The 25,742-nt window shown below is 28.0% G+C and overlaps 2 protein-coding genes and 1 long non-coding RNA gene across 4 annotated transcripts; 2 read left to right on the forward strand and 1 right to left on the reverse strand.

Moving 5' to 3' along the window:
• Window positions 1-11,469: 11,469 nt before the first annotated feature.
• On the reverse strand, window positions 11,470-13,686 carry LOC112771089 (uncharacterized). 2 transcript variants are annotated; one of them, XR_003186909.3, is made up of 4 exons: window positions 13,547-13,686; window positions 13,226-13,316; window positions 11,827-12,006; window positions 11,470-11,731 (listed from the first exon to the last, which is right to left on the reverse strand). It is a non-coding gene; the product is annotated as an uncharacterized lncRNA (long non-coding RNA). The 2 variants fall into 2 exon arrangements; XR_003815537.2 differs by having other exon boundaries at window positions 11,827-12,014.
• Window positions 13,484-15,228, forward strand: LOC112771088 (F-box protein At1g67340). The gene is made up of 3 exons (XM_025815698.3): window positions 13,484-13,878; window positions 13,970-14,132; window positions 14,224-15,228. Exons 1-3 carry the CDS (start codon window positions 13,724-13,726, stop codon window positions 14,998-15,000), a joined length of 1,095 nt encoding a protein of 364 aa, XP_025671483.1. The 5' UTR covers window positions 13,484-13,723; the 3' UTR covers window positions 15,001-15,228.
• Window positions 15,229-21,882: 6,654 nt separating this feature from the next.
• Window positions 21,883-25,559, forward strand: LOC112771767 (uncharacterized). Its single transcript, XM_025816585.3, has 5 exons — window positions 21,883-22,293; window positions 23,503-23,751; window positions 24,237-24,315; window positions 25,021-25,099; window positions 25,190-25,559. Exons 1-5 carry the CDS (start codon window positions 22,015-22,017, stop codon window positions 25,248-25,250), a joined length of 747 nt encoding a protein of 248 aa, XP_025672370.1. The 5' UTR covers window positions 21,883-22,014; the 3' UTR covers window positions 25,251-25,559.
• Window positions 25,560-25,742: the final 183 nt, after the last annotated feature.

Here is a 25,742-nt window from a genome sequence, read left to right on the forward strand (position 1 = left end):
TTTTATGGATATCATACTGATATTATAACACTTCATATCAATAATGTGTTAACAGCAATTAATTATATTAAGAACTATCAGAGATTCATGATTTATAAATTTAGAGACTAATAATTTAGTCGTTTCAAAAATTAGTAATTATTTTGATAATGCTGAATAAATTTTAAGAACTAAATTAGACATTACCTCATCTTATTACTGTGGTATTCACTTATTTAAAAATAAATACTCAAATTAGTCCTTAAACAATTTCAGACCAATACATTTTTATTTTATAGAAGTTATCGAAAATTATTTTCATCGGATAAATTAATCTTTTTATTATTTTAAAGAGGGATTAATCTCTCTTATAGCTATATTATTTGGGCCTAGTTATTTTAAAATATTTTATGAACTTATTGTCTAATACACATATTAAAAATTATCAAAAGACTAATACATTCGAAAAAGTAATTTTCAAATATATTTCTTAGGGATTAAAATGCTTAATATAATTTTTTTAGGACTAATTTAAGTATTTATTCTTTATACAATTTAATTTTTATGCATTGAATTATTATTGTAAAAGAATTTTATATAAATAATTAATCATATATTATTATATTAACAAAAACAATTCATTTTTAATTTTGTTATTTAAAAGGTCATATCTAAATGCATGAATAAGATTGAATTACCTTACAAAATTCTTTACAAGGAGAGTAAATTAAAATTATATAATTATAGTGATTTCGTATACTATTCATAAATGTGATCACGATTTAAATTTATTATTGTATGATTTCAGAAGAGTAAATTATATCCATTGTCTTGTGCTAAATTTTTTTCTTTATTTAAAAAATAAGAATAACAAGAACAAAAATTAAAACTTTTTATTGTAAAATTTTAATATTATATCATAAAAATTTAAATCATTAAATAAAAATATAAAAAAAGGTTATATATAAAACCATAAAGTCTCGTCGTACGTATATTTTTTCGTAAATATTTGTGAAATAATATTTTGTATTATCTTAATTTCGTTCCCTTTTTAAAATTAAAACTTTATCATTATTACTCCTACAATAAGGAACCGACAATCAGATCAATGGGTAACTAATTAAGTAATTATTATTAACTCGATCTCATCTTAATTATACTTAATTGATCGGAAGGTCAAACATGACGAGAAGGGACAATAATGACAAATAAAGAAGTTTAATTATTTATAAAAAAATTAATTTGTTATTCTTTTTTCTTGCATGTCAATTTTGTCAAACAAAATATATTAAGAGTTCACTATTTGACTTGTCAAATACGAAAATATATACTAGTATTTTTATATCATTAATCTTTACAACGATTAATATATATTTTTTTTCATTAATTAGTCGTTTACTCAATCATATTTAATTCAGATATCAATATAATTTTTTTTATTTCTAGAAGGATTCTTGTTGATTATTATTATTATTATTAAGTAGGTTGCGTTTGTTTTTAAGAATAGGACAGGATAAGACACTGAGAACAGGACATGACAAGATACTGATGGACAGAGACACAAAATTTTGTGTTCTTGTATTCTTTTTGGTGATAAACTAGAACAAATTACGAAAAGTCAATTTATTCTAATTTTTTTTCATTCAAAAAAATTGAGATGAAAAATATAACAATAAAAAATATAATTATGAAAAATTAACAAGAATAATAAAAGAAAAAATAAAAAATAAGTTGTGTCCCTTGTTAGTATCTTCGTGTTCTTCCTGGACACAAAATACATTAATTTAGTGTCTCTGAACATATTGTCTTTGTCTATATTTTCTCTGCCAAACATAATTTGTGTCTTAGTATCTCTGTCTTAGTGTCTCGGTCTCAGTATCCTGTCACTGTAAACAAACGCAGCTTTATATACGCCATACGGCACTAACAATATTATATAAGAATTTGTCCCCCGACCAAAAATAAATAAATATGTAAACAATTCCATGCAAACTGAGATGCTGGCCAATACAAGTTTTTGCTTGCATGATCATAATTTAAATTTAAAAAAAAAAAAGAGAAATCATGAATTATATAATGATCATGATCACTAGTATATGCATGCCTTTATATTATTGATCCAACATGAAATAATCCCATAACGCTCTTCACGTTGCACGCCATAATACGACATGTTTCATAGATTATATATAAATATTATTTTATATATGTATGTATAAATAATTTAATTTGCAAGTTGCAAGTGAAGATGATGATGAATACAAAATTATTTTGAACAGATGAATGAATTGAAGGAATTAAGTAACACGCAAGACGGCAATGATAACGTAGGACTCTTCATGTTATACGAAACAAAATTGCATTATTATTATTATTATTATTCATTCGCCAAATTAGTCTTTTCAATTTGTTCTTTATACATACGCATGAATAATAATAATATATATAATGTTTTTTTATTTTATATTAATTCTTCATTTCTGTTTTTAGGATGTAGCGGTACAGGCATTACATACTATAATGGGTTAAGCATGTTTTTTTTTTCCACGGTATCCTCCAATCCGACAGGTCGACTAATCTGTCGTGGATCTGAATTCTATTTAAGGGTCTGTCACTGGCCAATGGGTTGCTGCATGCACAAGGCGGGATTCGAATCTCCAACACTTGCTTAAGCGGACGAGTGAGCTGACCACTCGACCAATCCAAGTTGGTTTGAGTTAAGCATTGTTATCACTTATCAACTCAACAAGGGTGTGGTAATAATATAAGAAATTCTCATATACTGTCATTTTTAGTATTTTTAGTTGTTATTTGACTAGTATAAAAATTAAATTATTTTTAATAAATAAATTTATTAATTTATATGTGTATATCTTTAAAAATATAAATATATTAATTTATATGTATAAATTTTGATAAATATAAATATAAATATAAATTATATATTTTTTATATATAAATTAAAAAATTTTTATAAATATAAATGTAAATTATTATTGATTAAATACTGACAAAAAAAAATATTTGTTGAATATATAATATTATTCATAATATGATATATAATATTGATCTCCTTTTAAATGTATTCATGAGAATGTTATAGGTTCTTAAACATTATTGATATCCCCGTATATATAATATATGAGATTAAACATGTTTTATAAAACAATCCTACTAAGTACTTAATAAAAATTTAGTCCATAATAAGTCAATAAATATTTTTAAATTACATTTTATATTAATTAATTATTATTAATTAGTAATTATTTAAATTTTATTTTTAAAAAAATATAAAATTAATAATTATTAATTACAATTATTTAAAATTGACTAATTAAAAATTATTTATTTATAATTTTTTTTTATAAAATGTGTCAAAAAATCATATCAAACAGGTCACAATATTATTTTCATGTAAATATGTTTTACCGAAATAATTACTAATAATAAATTAACACCAAACGCTAAGGAGTTATAACTTAAATAGTATAGTCTCTCTATACTCAATTAAGAGGTTGGGGGTTCGAGTCTCATATCTTTAGTAAAAAAAAAAAAAAATTAACACCAAACAGGCAAACACAATATGTTCAGGATTTTACATGACAAGCACGTACATGTGTGGTTGACAAATTGAAGGTTTTGATGATCATATAATCTTCTATTGACTTTGATAGCTTAAATGGAAAAGTTTTCAATATCTTTGTTATGGTCCATCCCAACCACATAGATGTAACTTGACATACAAGAGTTTTGACCATCTCACCGTTCATGTAGATTACTTTATAAACTATTTTGCGAACCGTTTTTCCATATCTAATATTGGAGCGATTGGCAAATTCTCACTAAAAATTTTGTGGCAGTTTAAAATTACTGCTATTCGACTTTAGAATTGTGTTTGTTTATAAAGACATGACATTGAAATAGGAATATAACACAAAATCGTATTTAATAGGTGATATATATATATATATATATATATATTATTTTTTAAGATATTAAATTAATATATTTTATGTTTTTTTATCAAAAAAATATTAAAATACTTAATAAAGACATCATTTATTTTTTATTTGATTATTATTATTATTATTAAAATATTAAAATACTTAATAAATACTTCAAGAAGAGATTTTTAAAACTCAAACTAAAGCGCTCATGATGTGTAATTGATGGCAGGATAACATTGAATCACTTTTACAAACGTTAGAGATATAAATAGAACGATTTAAATGTTAGGGACACAAATAAAATTTACCCAAAACGTTGGGATAAAAACGATACTTTACTCTAAAAATAAAAATGCATCAAATAAAGAAATTGGCAAGCATCCACTAACTGACGTGACACCCGAATTTTAGTTGGATTATGACCTTCTGGACGTTGCTGAATTTTCAACACAAAAAATAAAAGTAAAAAGTGTTATTAGGAAGCAATAATAATCCGTGTAGGTAACAAAATTCATCTCAATCCTTTAATGAATTTTTTTTTTTTTTGCAAAAAAGGTTTTTATGTGGGTCAACACTCATCAATCATCATTTACAGAATATTATTTGCAAAATTACTTATTATTATTATTATTATTATTATTATTATTATTATTATTATTATTATTATTATTATTATTATTATTATTATTATTATTATTAGTTTTTTCCCCCTAAATTAATACAATTTTAAACATCTATATATCATATGTGTATGTTAATTACTTAATTATCATTTACCTTCAATGCATGATTTGACAATAAATAATACTCATTGATTTAGTATATATTGTAGAAATTAATTTAAGCAAAAATATTAATTAAACTCTTAAAAATTGTGATTTTTAAATTAAATTGGTTGTTATAATGAATTTTGATTAGATAGAATTAAATTTTAAGGTTGGTTTTTCTATTTTTTCATTTTTTTCAGATATTCATCGTGATGACAATTTTTTAGTATTTTCAGTAAAATAAAAACGGTAAAATGTCATACATTATAAACAGAGAAAAAAAATCCAAAATAGTTCCTGACAATTACTTCAAAAGACAACGAGGCTCTTGACAAAAAAAAAAAACTAACCCAATCCCTGACAATTATCTCGAAAGGGCAACGAGATTCCTGTGCCAAAAAAAGTCGATGTTATTTTTTTTTTTTGCATAAGGGCTAATCAGTCCCAAAAAAAAGATTAGGGGCCGAATTGAATGTTTTTTTTCTTAGGGTCCTCATTGTCCTTTCGAGATAATTATCAGAAGGTGGAGTATTCACTAAAAAAATATTTTTATATGTGTCATTAATTTTAATTTAATGCGTTTATTAAATATTAGCATCAACGAATGAGATTAAATAATTAATAATTTATAAATAATTATAACTTTTTTATCCATATGATGATGATTATGGAACTAGAGTAACGTTATTGATGCTTAAATCTCCATTAACCTAATTCATATGAACAAGTGGCTTGGTAATTATTATAAGGTCAAATTTTTACGCAGTGTATGTATGTTCCATCCACCTTTTAATTTGGTTTTTCTTTTTCTGGCTGACCAAGAAAACTATTTGGCACCTTAATTAATCATTTGTCTTTACGTGCTTCAATTCAAGTGCTAGAATTTTGAGTTAGCATCTAAATAAAGGTCAGAGACATGAACCTTACTTATTTCTAATCTATCTTTTGATTAGTTCCTTTCCTATATATAGTTAGTTTCACAAATACATCAAAATTTATTATGATCAATAATGACCCGTTCTTAGCTATTAAACTTGTGGGCTTCACGTCAATTATAATTAGCGTCACTCATCTATTGGATCGCACTATTTTTTTTTGTTTCGACGGTATCCCCCAACCCGACAGGTCAAGGACTAATTCGTCAGATCTGAGTTCTATTTAAGGGTCTGTCACTGGCCAATGGGTTGCTGCATGCACAAGGCGAGATTCGAACCCCCAACACTTGCTTAAGCGGATGAGTGAGCTGACCACTCGACCAACCCAAGTTGGTTAGGATCGCACTATTTAAATAGCATAAATTACACTCATTTTTTAAAATTATATTATATTATATTATTACAAAAAATATATATTTAATTACGTTGTTGATCTTTATAATTTTACTAAAATTTTAAGTAAGTCTTTATATATATTTTTTAATTAAGTCTTTATACTATTTTAAATTTGTAATTAGAATATTTTTGTGTCAACAATATTAAAATTAACGAAATATTTTTTTTAAAAAAATATATAGTCAAAGATTTAATTAAATTTTTAATTGCGGAGATCTTTAATTTGTAGATATTTAATTAATTCTATATTTTGTATTATATAAAAAATTTAATTATAAAATTTAATTAAAAAATATATAAATATTTTAATTATAAATGTATAAAATTATAAAAAACAACAGAATAATTATAAAAAATATATATTATAAAAGTCTTGTATTGAGATGAAGTAGTGATAGATCTTATAAATGTATTGAGGTCATAGCAATAATATGGATGTTTAATTTATAGCTTTTATAATCATGAGACAAATTTTATTTGAGTTTAATTTTATATTTTTAGATAATTTTTTAGATAATAAATTTAAAAATTAATTACTTTTATTAATAAAATATAATACATACACAATTAATAATTATCTATAAAAAACTGTACTCTTATATACAAACAGGATATAAAAATTAAAATTCATTTCATTTTTTATTTTTTTTATGAAGTTCAATTCATTTAATTTTTTATCAATTAACTTTTAGAATTGAATTTGATCTACTTAATTATCAGTATATTTAATTTGTACACTGATGATAATTCTTTTAATATATATACTTATTCGTGTTACATACATATTATAAAATACAAAAATATAAAAATTTACTAAATATAAATGCATCGTATATAATATAATATCATTTAATTTTAAAAGAAATAAAATATAGTTTAGCCTAATACATATATAATATTCATGTGAACACTATGCTAAATTAAACCAGCAATAATCACGCTGAGCCTGATTTTCTTTTTTGGGTAGGTGTGGCTTCGGCTTATTGATCTAATTAACCTTTATTCACTTTAGTTAATTAATTAATTAATGGTTTACTATGTGCTAGAAGTTTCATCATGTTGCATGTAATAAATAAGAAAAGGGTGAATTAAAAACGCCGCACTTATTTTCTACCAAACCGTAGGTTCGAATATATTCATCACTTTTCTACTTGGATTTATTTAGAAGAGAGCAAAAGGATTTGTGTTTCACCAACTCCATCCACACACACCTTCAATTCAGATCTTATCCAAAACCAAATTAGTTAGTTCCATATGGGGTATAGCGATAAGGAGAAAAGAAAAACTAGGAGATAGACGAAGAATCATTATTATTCATTTACTTTTCTTATTTATTTATTTATTTATTTATTTTATTTTTGTTTGGTCATGTCCCCACCCATGCACAATTCCATATATATATTTTCTTAAAAAATATCTATGTAGCTTTAACTTGATTGCAAAACTACTCTTTCACAAACCCCAACTTGTGTGCTTTTATTCTATGTACCCTCAACTTGCGTTATGCGTAGAAATATGAAAGTGTAACAAAGATAATCAAAGATTAAAATGAAGAGAAAATTTAAAATAGTCCCTGACAATTATTTCAAAAGACAACGAGATCTTTGACAAAAAAAAATATTAATTCGGCCTCCTGACAATTACCTTGAAAGGATGACGAGGTTCCTATATAAAAAAAAATTAATGTTGTTTTTTTGGCATAAAGACTAATCTATTTCAAAAAAAAATATCAAGATATAATTGTCGGGGTCGCACGGGTATTCACTCTAAAATTAAAAGAGAGATTGATTTTGCTTGGGGGGTGTGCTTAACTTATTGATTTTTCATATGTTCATGGCATGCTTCACCTACCATGTGTGTTAATAGATATAAATATAATTATCCTTTATTATTTTTGCTCCTTATCTAATCTACCTAGCTAGCCGTGAAAGTTAGATCATGTATCCCACCATTATTTTCCTTTGTTCGTTAATGAACAACCTAATAAAACAATTACATAGTACAACGAAAATAATGTTAATTAACCTAATTTTAAATAACAATTATATATAAATTTCAGTGAAGATATATAGTTGTAATTTCTAAAATTTCTTATGAGTTATGAATAAAAATCCTTAGAATTAGAAAATGGGGTTGGAACTATTTGAAGAGTACTCTTAATATTCTATTGCCACACTAACAAAAACGAATACACAAAAAAAAAAAATCTAAGTTTTTTTTGTTCGTCTTTTTATCTTTGAATTTCTTTTGATATATTCTTTAAAGAGACATTTAGATAAAGACGCTGAAAACGTCTTTTTATAAAGATATTTTTTAATAATTAAAATTTAACACATATAATCGATTAAATCGTGTTATTTTTGTCAAAATTAGGTTAGACAAATTGATTTGACAAAAAAATTGTGAAGCTAAATTAATATTATTTTTTATAGAAAATAACTACAATATCCTATTATAGAAAATGACTAAAATATTTTTATTATATGTATTAATTTTAAGAATTCTAAATTTTAGTGCTTTATTTTTCTATCGTAGGGTTAAGATTTAGAATTTTTAAAATTAATATATATATAATAATAAGAATATTTTAATTATTCTCTATAATAAAGGTATTGTAGTTATTTTTTATAAAAAAAAATATTATTAATTTAGACCAGTTCAAAATTTGATTCACTATTTTTTTTCGATTAAATCAATTTATCTAACCTAATTTTGACAAAAATAACATGATTTAATCGATTATATATATTAAATTTTAATTACTGAAAAATATTAAAAAAAAACGTTTTAAATATCTTTATCTGAGTGGAGCCATTTTTTAATTTGTCAATTCACATCGATTGATAATTGATTATCGTGGTTAATAAATTTTAAAATAAAAAATCAGTAAAACACAACATAAAACAATTGAATAGTACAATAAGAAAATGTTAACTAACCAAATTCTAACAATTTAATGATGATTTAATTGAGTTCTAGTAATTTTTTAATAAAATAATTGCCGCCTAGCTAGTTTGATTGATCCAATATAATTGAGGGGGATGTCCATTCTACTTCCACTTATGACTTGACGTATATGATTAATTAACCAAGAAATTAAAACATTTAAAAATAATAATAAAAAAATAATCAATCAATAAATTTTTAAAAAATATATATATATTTGTAGACGATAGAGTGTAAACCAAGCTAGCACTTGGGTTATAAGAAAGACAAGAGTTCCAAATCCAATGGACCAAGGGTTTCAAAAGACCAATCTAGCAAATTAATATATGGTAAGAACACAAAATTGATTACAACATATTCTTCAAATATAATCAACCTTATATTATTCGGCAGCCATAGTGTAATAATAGTCAACTAAAATTCGACATTTATTCATCAAAGAAAAGATTGTTCATCTTAGGTTAAAACTTAAAAGTGTATGATTAACGAGAAAATATATATATATATATATATATATATAAAAGAATAAAAACTTATGATGGACACAGGACACGACACGATACAAGACACGCAGGGACGGATCTATTCATGAAATAGTGGGGGCAAGTGCCCCCAGGGAATTTTTGAAAACTTCTTAATAGTTCTTAATAATATAAGTTAGTTGCCCCACCATAAAATTAAGTTTGCCCCCACAACAAAACTAATATAGGTTATTGGCAACTTTTGCATATATTTTCATGTTTGAAATAAAACTAAATAGTAATTTTAGCCTTTTTGATTGGTTGAAAAAAAGAAAAAATCTACCTCTAAGATAATACATTGGTGCTGTGATATTGGACTTATTAAAATTCTCTAAAATTTTGAAATCTTAAACAAAATTATCTTTACTAATTTTTTGGTTAAATAATCATATTTTATAAATTACAATATTATAATAATTATAAAAATTATTATTATACTATATATATTTGCCCTCACTATTAAAATTTTCTGGATCCGTCACTGAAGACACGTCAATACACAAATTTTAAAATTTTATATGACACGGGGACACGCATATATATAAAATATAAAGTATTTTTTAGATAAATTATAATAATATTTTGATATTTTATTGATATTAAAATATAAATTAAAATTTTTAATTATTTTTAATGTCTTATTTTAATTATACCAAGTATTTAAAATATTTTTATTTTAATAAGTAATAATATATACTATATCTAAATTTATTTTAAAAATATATGTTAAGAATAAAACAGGACACGCTGATACGTGATGGTATTTAGGTGTGTATAGGTGTGTTCGGAAAAGAATTTTATTTTTTATTAAGACACGGTCGGACACAGCAAATACGCGTGTCGGACAAGTATCGGTGAATATCGTGTCTAAAATATATCTGACACACGAACACGACAATTTAACGAAGTGTCCATGCTTCATAGATAAAAACAAAAGTAGAGCAAGTCAATTAAGATTAGCTTAATTGATGATAAGATCAAACAGCCTTCATTAAAACTTAGAAGTTTATCTTCCGTGACACTCCATTATTTAGATATCAAAATTATTTTAATTTTAATTGCACTTACTTTAAAGCTATCATCGTCATGAAATTTTTAAATTTTATATTTAAAGAACATTAATAAAAAAGAATTTGGACATAAATTATAATTGTAAATTTAATTCTTACTTTGTATTATACATATCTAATTTCTTATACTCAATTATTTCATTTGTCAAATGGGATATTAATTACTGGATTTCACTTATGAGTTATCACCTTGGAACTTGGAAGTGTATAACATTTAAGAAATCTTGTCCTCTTCAAACTTCTAGCACCAACATATTTTATTTTGAACTAGGAAAAAATCTAAGATGGAGTTTTCTTATTAAAATTGAGTAAATAAATTTTAAAATGCTATTGACCCACTTTTATTCGTTACATTCACATACACTATGAAAAAGAGGAAAATGAAGTAAAAATTTAAGTGCAGTTAATTTTAGTTAATAGTTAAAAATTATTAAATAATTTAATAAATTTAATTAAAATATTATTTAACAGTTATTAACTATTAACTTTATATAAAGTTAATTGTATTCAAAATTTTTATCGAAAAATAAACTAAAAACACATTTATTCAAAGCAAGACAAAAATAATAAGTAGCTTTCATCACAAAACAAGCGAAGAAAATAACTTTTTTTAAAACAAAGACTAGTAATTATAAAAAAATTTTAAAGTATACTGATACACTGATATAGTAATTTTTAATTGCTAATTTTATAATATATAATATATAATTAAAATTAACGATTAAAATTTATTAAAATAACAGTATACTAAAATTTTTTCAATAATATATATATATATATATAAATAAAAGGGGGTTTATATAAAGTCATATATTGTGTTTCACTGTTTTGATAGCTTTATTTTGAGAAAACGATAAGTAAAAGCAATTGAAATCAAAATAGAAAGCGAGTTCACATGGCCGCTTTCGTTTAGAAACAAATTCTGATCTATTTTATGTGTTGAGCTTGGTGTTAGCGTAACTGCGTAACTTAGCACACTAGTTTAAATTTTAATTTTTAGTCAATTTTTCTTTTTTCAGACCGCCCTGACGCAAATTAATTTTATTATGGAGGCATCGTTAGTGTAGGACACAGATATGGAGAGGAGGGGAGCTTTATCGGGCTGTCTTGTCAGGAACACGGTAATCGGACCTTGCGAGTTGCTGATGGGAACTCGGACCCTCCGATTTCCTGTAAATTAAAAAAAAATTCCTCTCAAGCAGAAATCGGACCCAACGACTAATATAACGAAATAAAAATAAAAAAAACTAACAAAAAAAACGGACCTTCCGTTTTGATGAAGACATATCGCACAGTCCGATTTCTCTTATGTGAATTTTGTATACAAGCAAAACGGACCCTCGATTTGCTTACAAAATTTTCAAAACAAAGAACTCGGAGAGTCCGATTTCTTCCTTTCCACGATTCGGTGTAGCACCCTCACATTCCATAACCCGGCACAACACCTGTCCCTCTTCCATAACAAAAAAAATTAGTCCCGGCCTGAAGAACTAAAATAATTATTTTTCTTTTTTTATTTAAAAATAATTTAAAGACACAATTAATTAATAATAACTGTCTTTATATACAAATATAAGAAGTACTTGATGTACAATCAGTATTACTATTGAAAAAAAATACGAATTTGTTCATCATTTTATTTAACAAATTTAATGTTAATTTAAAAGATTAAAAATGATATAATAAAACAAAATATTTTTTCTATATATATTTTTTGCCATAGTGTTACTCTTAATTCATGATTTATTATATTAGACTTTTCTCTCATTTATTAATAAAAAATGAAATTAATGTTAATTTTGCTAGAAAACAAACTTTTTTTCCAGCAATTAATCAGTTAACAAGTTAATAAAATGGTGAATGAGCAAAAACTAAAAAAGACAGAAGAGAGCTAGCCATTTTTTTTTCTAAAAAATAGTGAATCTTAATTGATTATTGACTACAAAATATTGGTTCTATTTTTTTTTCTTTTAACATACTATCAGACATTTAACTATTTAATTATATATTACCACATAAAAATAATTATTATTTTACAGTTTCATTACTTCAATAATTATATAAACACATAAATCTAATTAACCAATAATATAAAAATATTTTATGTTATCAATATATCAAAACTAAATATTTTAATGAAAATAGAAAACATTCAAATGAATCTTAAAAAAATCAGCTATTTCGATCTCCAGTTGTTTCTAGTCAAATTTTTAATTAGCATATCAAACAAATAAATTTCTCATAAATTTTATTACGGGTTAAGCTATAAATACAAAAATATGTTAAAAATTTAAATTTTTTATAATTTTAATAAAAAATATTTAATTTAAAATCTTAACATATATTTTAAAATACGAGATAAATATGAAAATTTATTATAAACTAAAATATTAAATTTAAAATTTTTTAAAAATTAATTTAGAAGTTTACGGAGAATAAAAAATGATTATTAATTTAGTTAATGGCTCAATATTGAAGATTAAAAATTAAAAATAAAAATTTAAATATAATTAATTTTACATAAAATTAATAATTAAAAAAATTAAATTAACTAAATTTTTATCTAATACTTCTCAATTTTGAACTTTGCACTTAATTTTCACTAAAATTAAAATGCAAAGGCAAAAAGCAGAATGCAAGTTAGAGAGGGTGGAAAGCACTAACCAGTGAGTCAGTGACTATTAATTACTCCATTTGACCAGTCGCTTCTAAATCTGCAACTCCAACGCCTTCCTCATCTCCCCCCTTATTAACACTAATCAACCATTAGTCTACTACAATCATTTTCACTACCCCCTATTTATAATATATATTAACCTGAAATCTTAATTAATAACAGGGACCCAACGCAATACAACACGGTCAAACACGCTAAACCGTACGAAATACATTTCCAGAAATTACAATTAAAAACTATTTAAAAAAAAAAAAAATTGCATTAGAGATTAGACTAATAAAGAATGCAAAAGAATATAGAAAACTGACGCTTGTGATACGTGGGGTCCAATGCAACAGTCCCATTAGCTTTTGCTGATTCCACTTCCAAATATAAATGCCTCTCTCTAACCATTGTCTCCTTCGTTTCTCCGTTGCGCAAACACACACCCAAACGCGGCCTTAATTCAATTACCTGAATGCAAACAAGAAGAAATTAGAAGAAACATGAGAAGGCCATTGAGACAAGTGAGCTGCCACCACAACAAGAAGAAGAAGCAGGACCTCTTGGACGCTCTTCCAGACGACGTCGTCGTTTCAATTCTCTCTAAGCTCACCTCCACTGCCTCTTCTCCTTGCGATCTAATCAACGTTCTTTCCACGTAAGTTTTATTGTATCTTCATTCATTCATTTTCTCGTAACAAAGATTTCAAAAATTTAAGTAATAAATAAATATGAAATTATAAACACAGATGCAAGAGATTGAACCGTTTAGGCCTGAACCGTGTCGTTTTATCCAAAGCTGGTCCAAAACTATTCGCCATTAAAGCCAAAAACTGGTCGGAATCAGCTCACCGGTTTCTCAGAAACTGCGTTAACGCCGGGAACCTCCACGCATCCTACACTCTCGGAATGGTTAGTAATCAGTTAACACTAATAAACGACGCACTCATTCAAAACGCAACATTCTCTTATTTATTTATTTATTTTTTTTTTTTTGGTGTAGATCCGATTTTACTGTTTGGAAAACAGGGAGAGCGGGTTATCGTTGATGGCGAAGGCTGCGATGAAATCTCACGCGCCGGCTCTGTACTCTTTGGCGGTTATACAGTTCAACGGCAGCGGAGGCACGAAAGGCGACAAGGACCTACGCGCGGGCGTGGCGCTGTGCGCACGCGCCTCGCTTCTCGGCCACATTGACGCGCTCAGAGAGCTCGGACACTGCCTCCAAGACGGTTACGGCGTTCGCCAGAACGTGGCAGAGGGAAGAAAGCTCCTCGTCCAGGCAAACGCGCGAGAGCTCGCGTTCGTGTTACGCGCGGTGGCGCGGTCTTCCTCTTCGGCGTCGTTGCTGACGTGGCGAAACACGCTGAGCAACCATTCGTCGTCGGCGGCGTCGGTTTCGGCTGCAGTGTGTCCGTTGCTTAGTGATTACGGTTACAGTGTTGCGGTTCCCGAGGTTCAACCGGCGAATTGGTTTCTGAGAGAGTGGTTTGAATCGGGTCGGGGAAGATTGGGAAACGGTTTGAGGCTTTGCGCGCACATCGGGTGCGGGCGACCCGAGACCCGGCCTCACGAATTTCGAAGGTGCTCGGTTTGCGGTAAGGTGAATTACTGCTCGAGAGGGTGTCAGGCGTTGGATTGGAAGCTGCGGCATAAGATGGAGTGTTCGCCGGCGGATATTTGGCCGGAGGAGGAGGACGGTGGTGGTGCGGTTGTTGTTGGTGGTGGCGACGGCGATGGAGTAGGAAACGACGTGGACGTGAGAAACGGCGTCGTTTGAGGTATAAATGTATAATCCACTAATCCGAATAGGTGAAAAATAGAAAAAAAAAAAAAAAAAAGGATTCGATGAGTTTAAAGATGGAGATTAGTACGTTCCAAAAATGATTATGTGTACAGTGACAGAATGGGGAAGGTTTTTGCCTATTTTGGAGGCTTTGAGAGAATTCCTTTGAAAAATCTGAATACTGATTAGATGCTAATAGTACATTTTAAACATGTTTTTTAATTGTTTTTTTAGTCTTAATTAACGACGTAGTGATGATTTAGAATTTTAGATTACCCCAGGCTATATTTTCTCATACAAAATGTCGTACTAATTAAAACGAGTTGCACAATTAAGACTTAAAGGTTTAGTAATTTACTAACTTCAAAATTTTATTACAGTTAAAATTCAGTGTATTTAGAATGGAGGGTATGCTGCTTTTCTTTTATTTTTCATTTACAAATTGTTGTTTAATATTTAGAAAACGTGGGAAGGAAAATTAAAACGCTATGTTACTCCTTTTTTAATATATTATTACTCATGTGTTTCACTTTTTTGAATGTGGCTACAAATATATGCTGCGTTTTATTCTTAATTAATGAGTGATAAAAAAAGATTGTTATATGAAATTTAAATTTAATTAAAGGTACAAAGCAGTAATTAGATTTAAATAGAATAAGAAAAATATATTCAACTTTGAAAGTTACAAAAACTCTACAAATATTCAATTATATGTTATATTGTGGATGTGTTTCATTGGAACATTCATTAGGTTACTATTTGGCTATTTGCTACTAATTATGAGGAAGGAAGCAACATTTTGGAAGCAAATTTGGTTACGAATGGAAAGAGGAAGAAGAGCATTCGAGAAAGAGATATAAAAGGCAGAAAAAATAACAAAAACAAAAAGGAAAAGAGAGAAAAATAATTAAATAAGAGAGGTGATACTTAGTTTTGGGGAGCTAGAAAAGAAAAGGATTGAAAGGGAATTGCATATATTCATAAAAGCATCGATGAAATGAAAATGAACGTCGGCGTTTTGTGTCAGCTTCAATATCCAATTAAGTGGGGGTGTGATTAAATCCATTAACTAAATATGAAATGTTTTTGGTTGAAATTGAGCTATCACAACAAAATCTATGCCTACATGGGGGCTCTCTAGTTCCCCACGAATTAAGCCATAAGTTATTCATATGCTTACTCCACTTGTCCTCACTAAAGAGTTTGGTTTTACTTTTTAAATTTTTTTATTACATAGTAAAATACACGTTCATGACATTCAATAATTGCTTCTCCTTTGTTCTTTTCTTGGAATATGTGTTTGGTTGAGATTAAAGTTAAAATTAAAAAATATATATATATATATTGAGTCTCCCTATATTTATCGAAATTTCACTTATTTTTAACTTTCAACCAAGTATATTCTTAGTCAAGTCTATCATATTGTTGACGGATATATTTAGGACATAGTATGAACTGTAAAAAATAAATTAATTTTAAAATTTAACATATTAAGTAATCAATTCTATTATTCATACCTATTTAAAAATCCATGACTTTATTTTAATACGATATACCATTAATTTAATAATTTAATTTTTAGACACTAACAATGTATAAGAATTTTACATAAATATAAAATTGTATATTATTACATTATCGAAATCTGTTAATTTTAAAATTCACTATTTAATTTGATTGATGATCGTAATTTTTTTAATACTGATTATATATAAACTCGCTCTTAAATCAAAAGTTATAGTTGTTAATTAATAATTGTGTAAGTATGCAACTTTATTTTTAAATGATGATTTTGAAAATTGCTATAAAAGGTTACACATATTATTAAATAAAAAAACCAAAACATTAAACTTATTGAATCCGAAAGACAACATTGGCTTAATTAAAACCAATAAATATTATCATTAATCCAAATTAACAAAGCAAAACACAAAACAGATAAAAATTAGGAATTACTTTTTATCAATAATTAGTGGTTTTTCTTACTCATTTTCTATTTTGTTGAATATTAATGGTAAAAAAAAGTAATTCTAAAAAATACTAAATGAAAATATTTACTTTTGCTTTGTTCCTTTCTTAGTCGCTCGAGTCTATCATATTGGAAGTTGTGATCTCTATCTATTATCTAAGGCCAAAAAAGAAAAGGAAAAAAAATAGAAAAGTGATTAGCTTTCATGTTTATATTGTGTGCGTTTGTTGGATTTGGATTAATGTATGTGGTGCATGTGGTACTATGGTGTCCGTATAATAAAGATAGTAGTGGGTGTGGGCGTTGTTGGAACTTTTCTCAAATGGGTTTTTAAACACTTAATTAAGCATACAGTCTTAATTAAATTAAGAATAATTATTTAAAATTAAATATTTTAGTTTTCAATGTTATTTGCGTTAGACAATACAATTTTTTTTTAATTATTCTATTAATTTTTATAGTTTTATCAAATTTATAATTAGGTTTTTATATTTTTTTAATTATATTTTTATATTATTTTTAATTTTATAATTAGATTATTTTTAATATAAAAAATTAATCGAATATTTTTTTATAAATTAAAAATATCTATAACTAAAAATTTAATTAGAACTTTAACCGTATGTATTTAAAAAAAATATTATGTTAATTTTAATATTTTATATACAAAATGATTTAATTATAAAATTAAAATTATTATAAAAACTTAATTAAAAAAATATAGAGACTTAATTAAAAATGTAATAAAATTATAGGACTAACAAAAAAATTAAACCTTAATTTTATTGCACAAGTGAAATATAAAACAATTTTTGAAGAGTCGAAAACATTTCAAAATAATCTCTAAAAACAATTAAAATTTTTAAATAATTATTTCAATTAAACGGATTAAATTAAAAGAAATTTTATTATCTAATAAAAATAAATGTTATAAATTGTTCGGTGTATTTTAAAATTTGAGGATTAAAATGTTTAATGTTAAAAAATTTAGGATTCTTTTGGATGACTGTTATTAAATTAAAGAGAAAATGACAAATAGGTCTATCACCTTTTGTCTCGCGAATATTTTCGTCTCTGACCATTGAAAAATACTTTTAAGTCTCTGACCTTCACAAAACTTGGACGGATCAATTCCTGACGTAGGTATTCCGTCCAAATTTTGTGAAGGTCAGAAACTTAAAAGTATTTTTCAATAGTCAAGAACGAAAATGTCCGCGGGACAAAAGGTCAAGGACCTATTTATCCTTTCCTCTAAATTAAATTAGTTTCATAAAAGGGGAGGGTGATGAGCGTGGCAATTTTGTGTTAGTTGAAAGCGAGAGCGGGAAATTAAAAGTGAAGAGAAGGTGCAAGAGAAAGAGAGGTTCCATGTTAATTACGTTATCGATGTTGTCGTGACATTGCATAAGGAAGATCAGAGGCAGAAGAAGAAGATGAAGAGAACGGTGGCTTTCGTATTCAAAGCCGTGATTCATGATGATTTTTATTTTGATTTTGATTTTATTTTTGACGGATACACTCAGGCCTCTAAGGTCCACCTCACTTGTCAACTTGTACCATTTTTCTTTCTTTTTTCTTGGATCCCTTCCAAACACAAAACAACTAATTATACATTATTGTTATAATAAGGTGATTATTACTCATACCAGAATGAAATTTAATTCTAAAATAGTTGTTGACATTGACCGTTTGTTTAAGTCTTTCAGAATTTAATTGTACTATAAATTTTTAAAATTTAAAAAATTATATCATTTTAGTTTTTTACTTATTTTTTTAATTGAGATATTTTTTATACTGTGAATGATTTACTACATATTTTTCATGTTGAAATGGATGAAATAACGTTTTTTTAGTTTTAGTCCTTGTTACGTTGGGTAACCGGAGATTGATGGGTCGGATGGCGTTGGTTGGCCCAAACGTATGAAGGAGGTGGCTTTCGAGTGGATCTGTTACTCGGTGTTCCTCCGTCCGACTTGTACGTGTGAAAGAATGGGGGGTGGTACCTGCAAAGACACTCCGATGCCTAAGTTAGCAAGAGTGTGAGCAGGTTAGAGAGTATATTGAACTTAGAGATACCTGAAGGGTGTCAGTGTATTTATAGTGGTGATCCAATAACCACCGCTGAAGTAGTGCCACCTTTTTAGGTGGATAACCGTCCCCATATCTTAGGGAGGTTAAGATATGGCTCTATGAAGTGGTTAGAGAGCTTCTAGAGACAGTTACTCATTCGAATGAGTGTTATCTGCCAGCTAACCCTATAGTCCGACTTCTTCGGAGCAAGTCGTGTTTAGTACCGACTTCTGGGATGAAGGCTGATGCTGGATGGAGGGCCAACCTTCTGGGTTGGGCGCCTTTGCTTGGATCCTGGGCCCTATTTATTGGGCCAGGGTATGAACAGTCCTAATACTTAATGAAATGATATCATTTAATTTTAATGATCATTTTTTTTACGACATAAGACTAGTGGCGGAACTTCAAACAAAATTTTGGGGCTAAAAATTTAATATAAAAATTTAAGGTCAAACTCATCTGATGTAATTTTTTGAATTTTTGAAGGTTGTATCTCACTCTCTTTGTAATTCATTAAAGTAAAAGAACTATTTATAGGTGTTGATATTGTAGAAGTTATATGTTCTCATTTTTTAATATTAATTTTTTTCTTAAAAAATCATCAATTCTTTGATTTTTCATTGTTATTTTGTGTAAAATTTTTTAATTCTCATCTTTAAATGAATATTATGACTTCTATTAAGGGAAAGAAAGTAATAAAGAGTTCATAACTTTAAAGTCTCTAATAATAATTTCTTATAAAGATTTGAAAACACATTTATTTTTTTTCTATATCTAGTAATTAGAATGGTAATTAAAAGGAATGATTAGAAAATTTTATTATTTTCCTACAAAAAGTATAAAACCATTCACGTGAATAAAGCACAAAAACTAGAATTTATTTACATTTTTAACAAAGGTAATTATTTATTTATATGAATAAGGTTACAAATAAGATCACTTAGGCTAAAAGCGATAGCACAGATTAATTTTCCAACAGACTGAATTACAAGCAATATTTAACATACTAAATTTGAAGGGAAAAAAAAACTAAGGAAAATAAAACTAGTATTAAAAATTTAGAAAGTTAAGAATTTCTTATTTATAGTGGTACTCAATCAATGAAACAATATTTATCCCGTGCCATGCTTCTTATGCACGAGAAATAATATTTGTATTTTTTAATATATATTTTTCGTTTTCTGAAATAATGTTTATTTATGTATTTGATTTTTTTAATCATATTTACTATTATCTTAAAAACTAAAACAGTACACCCAAAAATATTTACGAAAAGAATGGTACAAATAATATAATTATAAATAATTTATGTTCACAAAATAAAATATTTTTTGAGGAGTGTTAGGAGACAAGTAAAATTTGTGATGTGTAGTCATTAATTAGTTATTATTATTAGTATTTTTAATAGTGTGAGATGATATCTAATAATGTAGAATTACTCATTTTTTATTTATGGTTAAGCGCTGGCCTTCTAGAATTTCTCATATTTCTCTTTGTTTTTTTTAAATTAAAAGTGAAACTCAAATATAAGATCTCTAAATAAAAATAAAGAGACTATGTTATTTAAGTTATAATTCGTTAGCAAAATATCTTCCTTTACTAGACTGAGTTTTTTTTGGGTCATGTAATAATCTCTTCTCAAGTAACCTTCGTTGACCAAACTCATTTCTTCATGTACCTTTTTTTTTTGTGCTGGACCAATTTCACTATTGTTTTTGTCAACTGGACCAATACCACTTTATATCCAAACATAAACCTACCAATATCCTCCGAGACTTAGTTGAGATAAGTAGATAACACATTAACATCCTTCTTAATATATTGTAATTCAAACTTTGATAATATCAAGTAATGAATAAGAACTATTAAAAATATTTCGTATATAAGTAAATAGTATGTGTAAGTTTGTGATGTAATATTTAAAATTAAAATTCTTTAATTTATCTTACCAAAATAATAATAATAATAATAATAATAAAGCTACTAATATCCCCACACAAAATTGCAACAAATATTCTTCTTTTATATTTAATGGAACAACATCTAAACTGTTTAGAAATGTTCTTGTTACAATGATTGTACATAAGTTAATGCTAGTATACTATTGATGGATTTTTACGGATTTAAAAAAAAATATTTACAAATATATATACATTCTGAAGTTTCACAAATTTTTTTCTATTATTTATTTTTAGCAGTACAAATAAAATAGTTCGTAATTACTTATCTTGTTTTATTTTACTATGTTGTATAAAATTCTTTGTATATAAAAAAAATTACCAAATACTATTATTAATACGATATATATATATATTAATCATTATATATTTGTATATAAATATATATAATTTATTATATTTTTAATATATAATTTATATTGGTAATAAATTTTAATAATTAATTTTAATGTACATTTATGGTAATATGAGAATTACTTTTTGACATGTTAATGTAAAAACTAAAATGTGCAAGAGTAATTTTTAATTACTCATGCAATTTTTTACTTTTTTTATTTAGTCATATAGTGTGCATTCGTAAGAGTGAAAATTTTCGTATTAATATAAAATTAATAGTTAAAAATTATTAAATAATAATTTAATCAAATTTATTAAATTATCTTATAATTATTAAATATTAACTTTATTTCAAAACGTGAATTTTTTATGTAATAAAAATTTAGGTAAAGTTGATAGTTGAAAGTCGTAAGATGAAAATTTAGTCAAATCATATAAATAATTTAATAGTATTCAACTATCAACTTCAGGTGAAATTGACTGGTACGTGGCCACGTTTGCGGGACCCGCAAGACAAAACACCAAAATAGTGAAGGAAGCGCTGTCGTTTTGGCCTTTCCTAAACCCAAAACGCTAACCAATCTAAATTCTGAAACCCCTTTCTCCTGACTCACTCTCCGCCGGAGATGCCGTTTGCACCACTCGCACTCCATCGCCACACTATCACCATACAAAATGTTCAACTCCTCCGGTGATGCGCCGCCGCCTCCGCCGCAGCAAGAACAGCAAGAGCAGAACAACGACCAGTCGCAGCAAGAATGGGAGACTATGGCGCGTGCATGGCTGAGCTCGTTCGCGGAGGCGAAGGAAGTGACGATGCCGGAGGTTGAGGCATGGCTCGACGCCAACCTCGCTTCTCTCCCCGAAGGTCTCCGATCCATGCCTCGCTCCGATCTCTGCCTCAGACTCATCTCCATTCAGAACTGCATGAGGCTCCCTTCCCAAAACCCCGAGGTAGTTACCGCAGTTTCGATAATTACATCGCTTTTTGTTCTTTTTAAACTCTGGAAGAAATTAATTACGAGATTTTTTTATTAATTTTGTTGGTGATTTTGGATTTAATTGAAACGATTTGTTCCCCAAGTTAGATGAGCTCATTAATTAGGACCAGGAGTTTTGTAACGTATGGAAGCTTCTTCATTACCTAATAAGAAAACTTATGGCTTTTACTTTTGTGTTTCTATTTTCATTTTTATATTCGTTTTTATTTTGAGTGCTTTCTGTATTTATGATTTTAGGAAACGAAGAACGAAAACAGGAAAAAGAAGATAGAAAACAATATTTTAATGTTTTGCCTATTCTCAAATAGAAAATGATTTTGCAAACCAAACAGGCCTTTATATTTGTTCCATTAGAATAAATTGTCGGAAAGAGTCACCGAAGTTGTGGGGTTGGCTGTCGAAAGAAATGAATGAATTTGAGGAATTGCTCAAGAGTGTGATATTGGGATGCCATGTTCTTATCTAATTATTTTATTTGATTTTGAATATGCCGCAAAAGTATCTCTATATGTGTAATAAGGTAAGGAATGTCTTGAATTTTTATGGTCTTTGTTGTTCTTTATTATTGGTTGTCCTTTCATGCTGTACATGTTAGAGTTAGAAAGAAACTAAGAAAAATTACAGAGGGATTGTTAAGAAGTACATAAATCTTACAGGACATAATATAATAATTTGATTTAGGTAAATGAGGCCACTAATGGGAGAAGGCTTTGTTTTAGTTGTTGAATACAAAGAATGTGCACCGGGATTTAGTTGGTTACTTGGGGTTTGGGGACACAACACTTTGGCTCTATAGGTGTCTGTTTTAGCTGAATGCAGAGCAAACATGGCTGATCTATGATTTCAAATGCTCCCCAACCCTCTATTTGCTTTAGTAACTGACTAGTCATGTATCAGACCCTTGTCCATTGAAGATGCTCATTGTTGGAAACTACAATCTTCTATTGGTCAATATCAATTTTTTTCCCCAATAAATAGAACCCCCTCTCCCCTTTTCTTTCTCCCAGTCCCAAACAACTAGGAGATTTATAGTATGTAGGTTGCTTGCCTTTGGGTGATCTACGTATAAGCTTTTGCTTCTTGAAAAGATTCCTTTAACATAAAACCGGACAACTTTGTAAGTTTCTACACTTGACATTGTTTAATCTTTCAAATGTGGCAGGAAAAGGAAGTAAATCAGCTTGATCTTCCAAATGCACGGTTTCAACGCACGGATCAATGGTTACCAGTTTATTCATGGTTAGAAACTTTGGATAAAGATGAGGTGGTTAAGTCCAAGGATATTTCTGAGTGGTTAACAGAGAACCCTAAGGTCCAAGAACAGTTATGCTCAAGGCATTCTAAATATCATTTGATGCACTACATCAAAAAATGCCATTTAAAGATATTGAAAAGAAGGGAAAAGAAAAAGGTATTCAATCTTATTTATTCATTTCTAAATATTGGGGAGGGGACCTTGGTTGCTTTGCACTTTGAGTTAAGTGGGTACTGTTTTGGCATATCCATGTTTGAAGGCAGCTTCATCCTTCCCATTCTTAATTTCTTGTATCTAATTTAATTTGGTTGTGTTCGTCTGCCATCTCCCATGTCTATAGGCATTTAAAAGGTTTCATATTCAGTTCAAGTGGTATCTCCCCTAGTTATCATGAGCTGTGTGGAGATGTTATTGGTTTCAATCCATCACATCCCCATTGTCAATTTACAAACCACACCCAAATAAAAAGGGGAGAGAGTTGGCATTGGTGGAAGTTTCTAAGTTAGATACTGTGTAAATTTAATGGCTTTGCCAGCTAGTGATTACCTATGTGTGAAAACAGTTGATTCCTCGCAATACTGTACACTTGGTAATGCTTTTATATAATATATATATCACATGCTGCTTGTTAACTTGGACAGGGTATAGAAAAGCTTGAGAAAGACACTTCATTGATGGTTCATAAAGATGTAGCGATGAAACACGCATCCCCGGTTCCAAGTATGCTCTATCCCTCTTATCTTTTAAGTTTTCTCTGGTACTGTACAGAAGAATGTTTCACTTTCAGTCAGCCAAAATTGACTCATTTCTGTGAATTAGCCTATATGTAGGACAGAAGGAGCATAGTGGGCTGTGACTTAGTTTTGGGGAAAGGGAAGAGGTTAGGGATCAATTATGAGACTTTTGAAAAGTAATGCAAAATGTAATTATTAATTTGCTATTTGTGATCAAATTTTATTTTATTGTCTATACATTGTGGGTTGAGCTACGCTGTCGACGAGGATGATTACTATTCACTCTAAATTACTCCTTTTTTCTTTTAACATTTAATTTTCACTCTCCTGTAGCCTTTGCAGCCTTCAATGTGTAGGTCTGTGAGCTGTAGTGGGAAAGAGTTCTATGGTTTTGAGTTTATTTCTTTATTCTGGATAGGGAGATTTAGTTGGCTTTGCGGTGTTTAGTTCAAGATCTTAATTGTACTCATAGGTCTAACCCATTTCTAAATATGTTGGTTGGAAGCGATTCATCTCAATTGTCTCGTAATGGGAAACAAATAGCATACTAGCAGACCATTTTAAACTCGCTTTATATCTGAGTTAGGCTTCTTCAATTTGTTGAATAGTTAGGCATTTTTCTCATGCGATCTAAACTGGAAATCTCTGCAGTACTATAACCAAAGCTTCTTCCTTCATCTCGATTTTGCAGGTTGTTCCATAAATAATCTGCCCAAAGATAGCGATTTGTACGTGGCCAAAAGAAACGAAGCCTATCAAAAATACGAGATGTAAGTGAAATAGCAGGTTTTCTTAATGTGGTTTAGGTGCGAAATCGTTATCATCATACTTCAGTTTACATTATGCTGATTTGGTTTCAGTTTAGTGGAGTTGGAGAAGTTGCTCTCCCCAATATTCCCGAAGCAGCATACTATGGTATAAACTAGTGAAACAGTCGCGGAACAATGACCGGGAACTTCCTTCTGTGGCGCCACTCCAGGGGTAGGCTTGAAGCAATGCTGCTGCTTCACAACATTTATCTTTGAAGGTAAGAAAACCATTCGCCACAGGGAGTGATGGTAGTTCATATTTGCTGTAGTCTTATTTGTAGCAAATTTATATTTCTATTGGATGACCACTACATCAACTTAGGAAATCATGGATCAGCATTCATCTACGTTGTGAGTAATTCATCATTTTCATCAAGTTAGGTAATGAATGAATGATGCGTCTCAGGTTTAACCGGGTCAATTGCATGATTCCTTACTCTGGGTATCTTGTGCAATGTTTTCTAAGTTTTCATTTTACACTTAACCTTCACTTTAGATGATTTAAATCGGACTTGGCAAATTCTAAGTTTTTCACTGAATCCAATCATGTGCTAACTGCTAAATATATTGCAGTGGATATCTTAGAATACTGATATTAAAAAAA

Source organism: Arachis hypogaea, chromosome 18, assembly GCF_003086295.3.
Source record: "Arachis hypogaea cultivar Tifrunner chromosome 18, arahy.Tifrunner.gnm2.J5K5, whole genome shotgun sequence".
In the NCBI taxonomy this organism is placed as follows: Eukaryota; Viridiplantae; Streptophyta; class Magnoliopsida; order Fabales; family Fabaceae; genus Arachis; species Arachis hypogaea.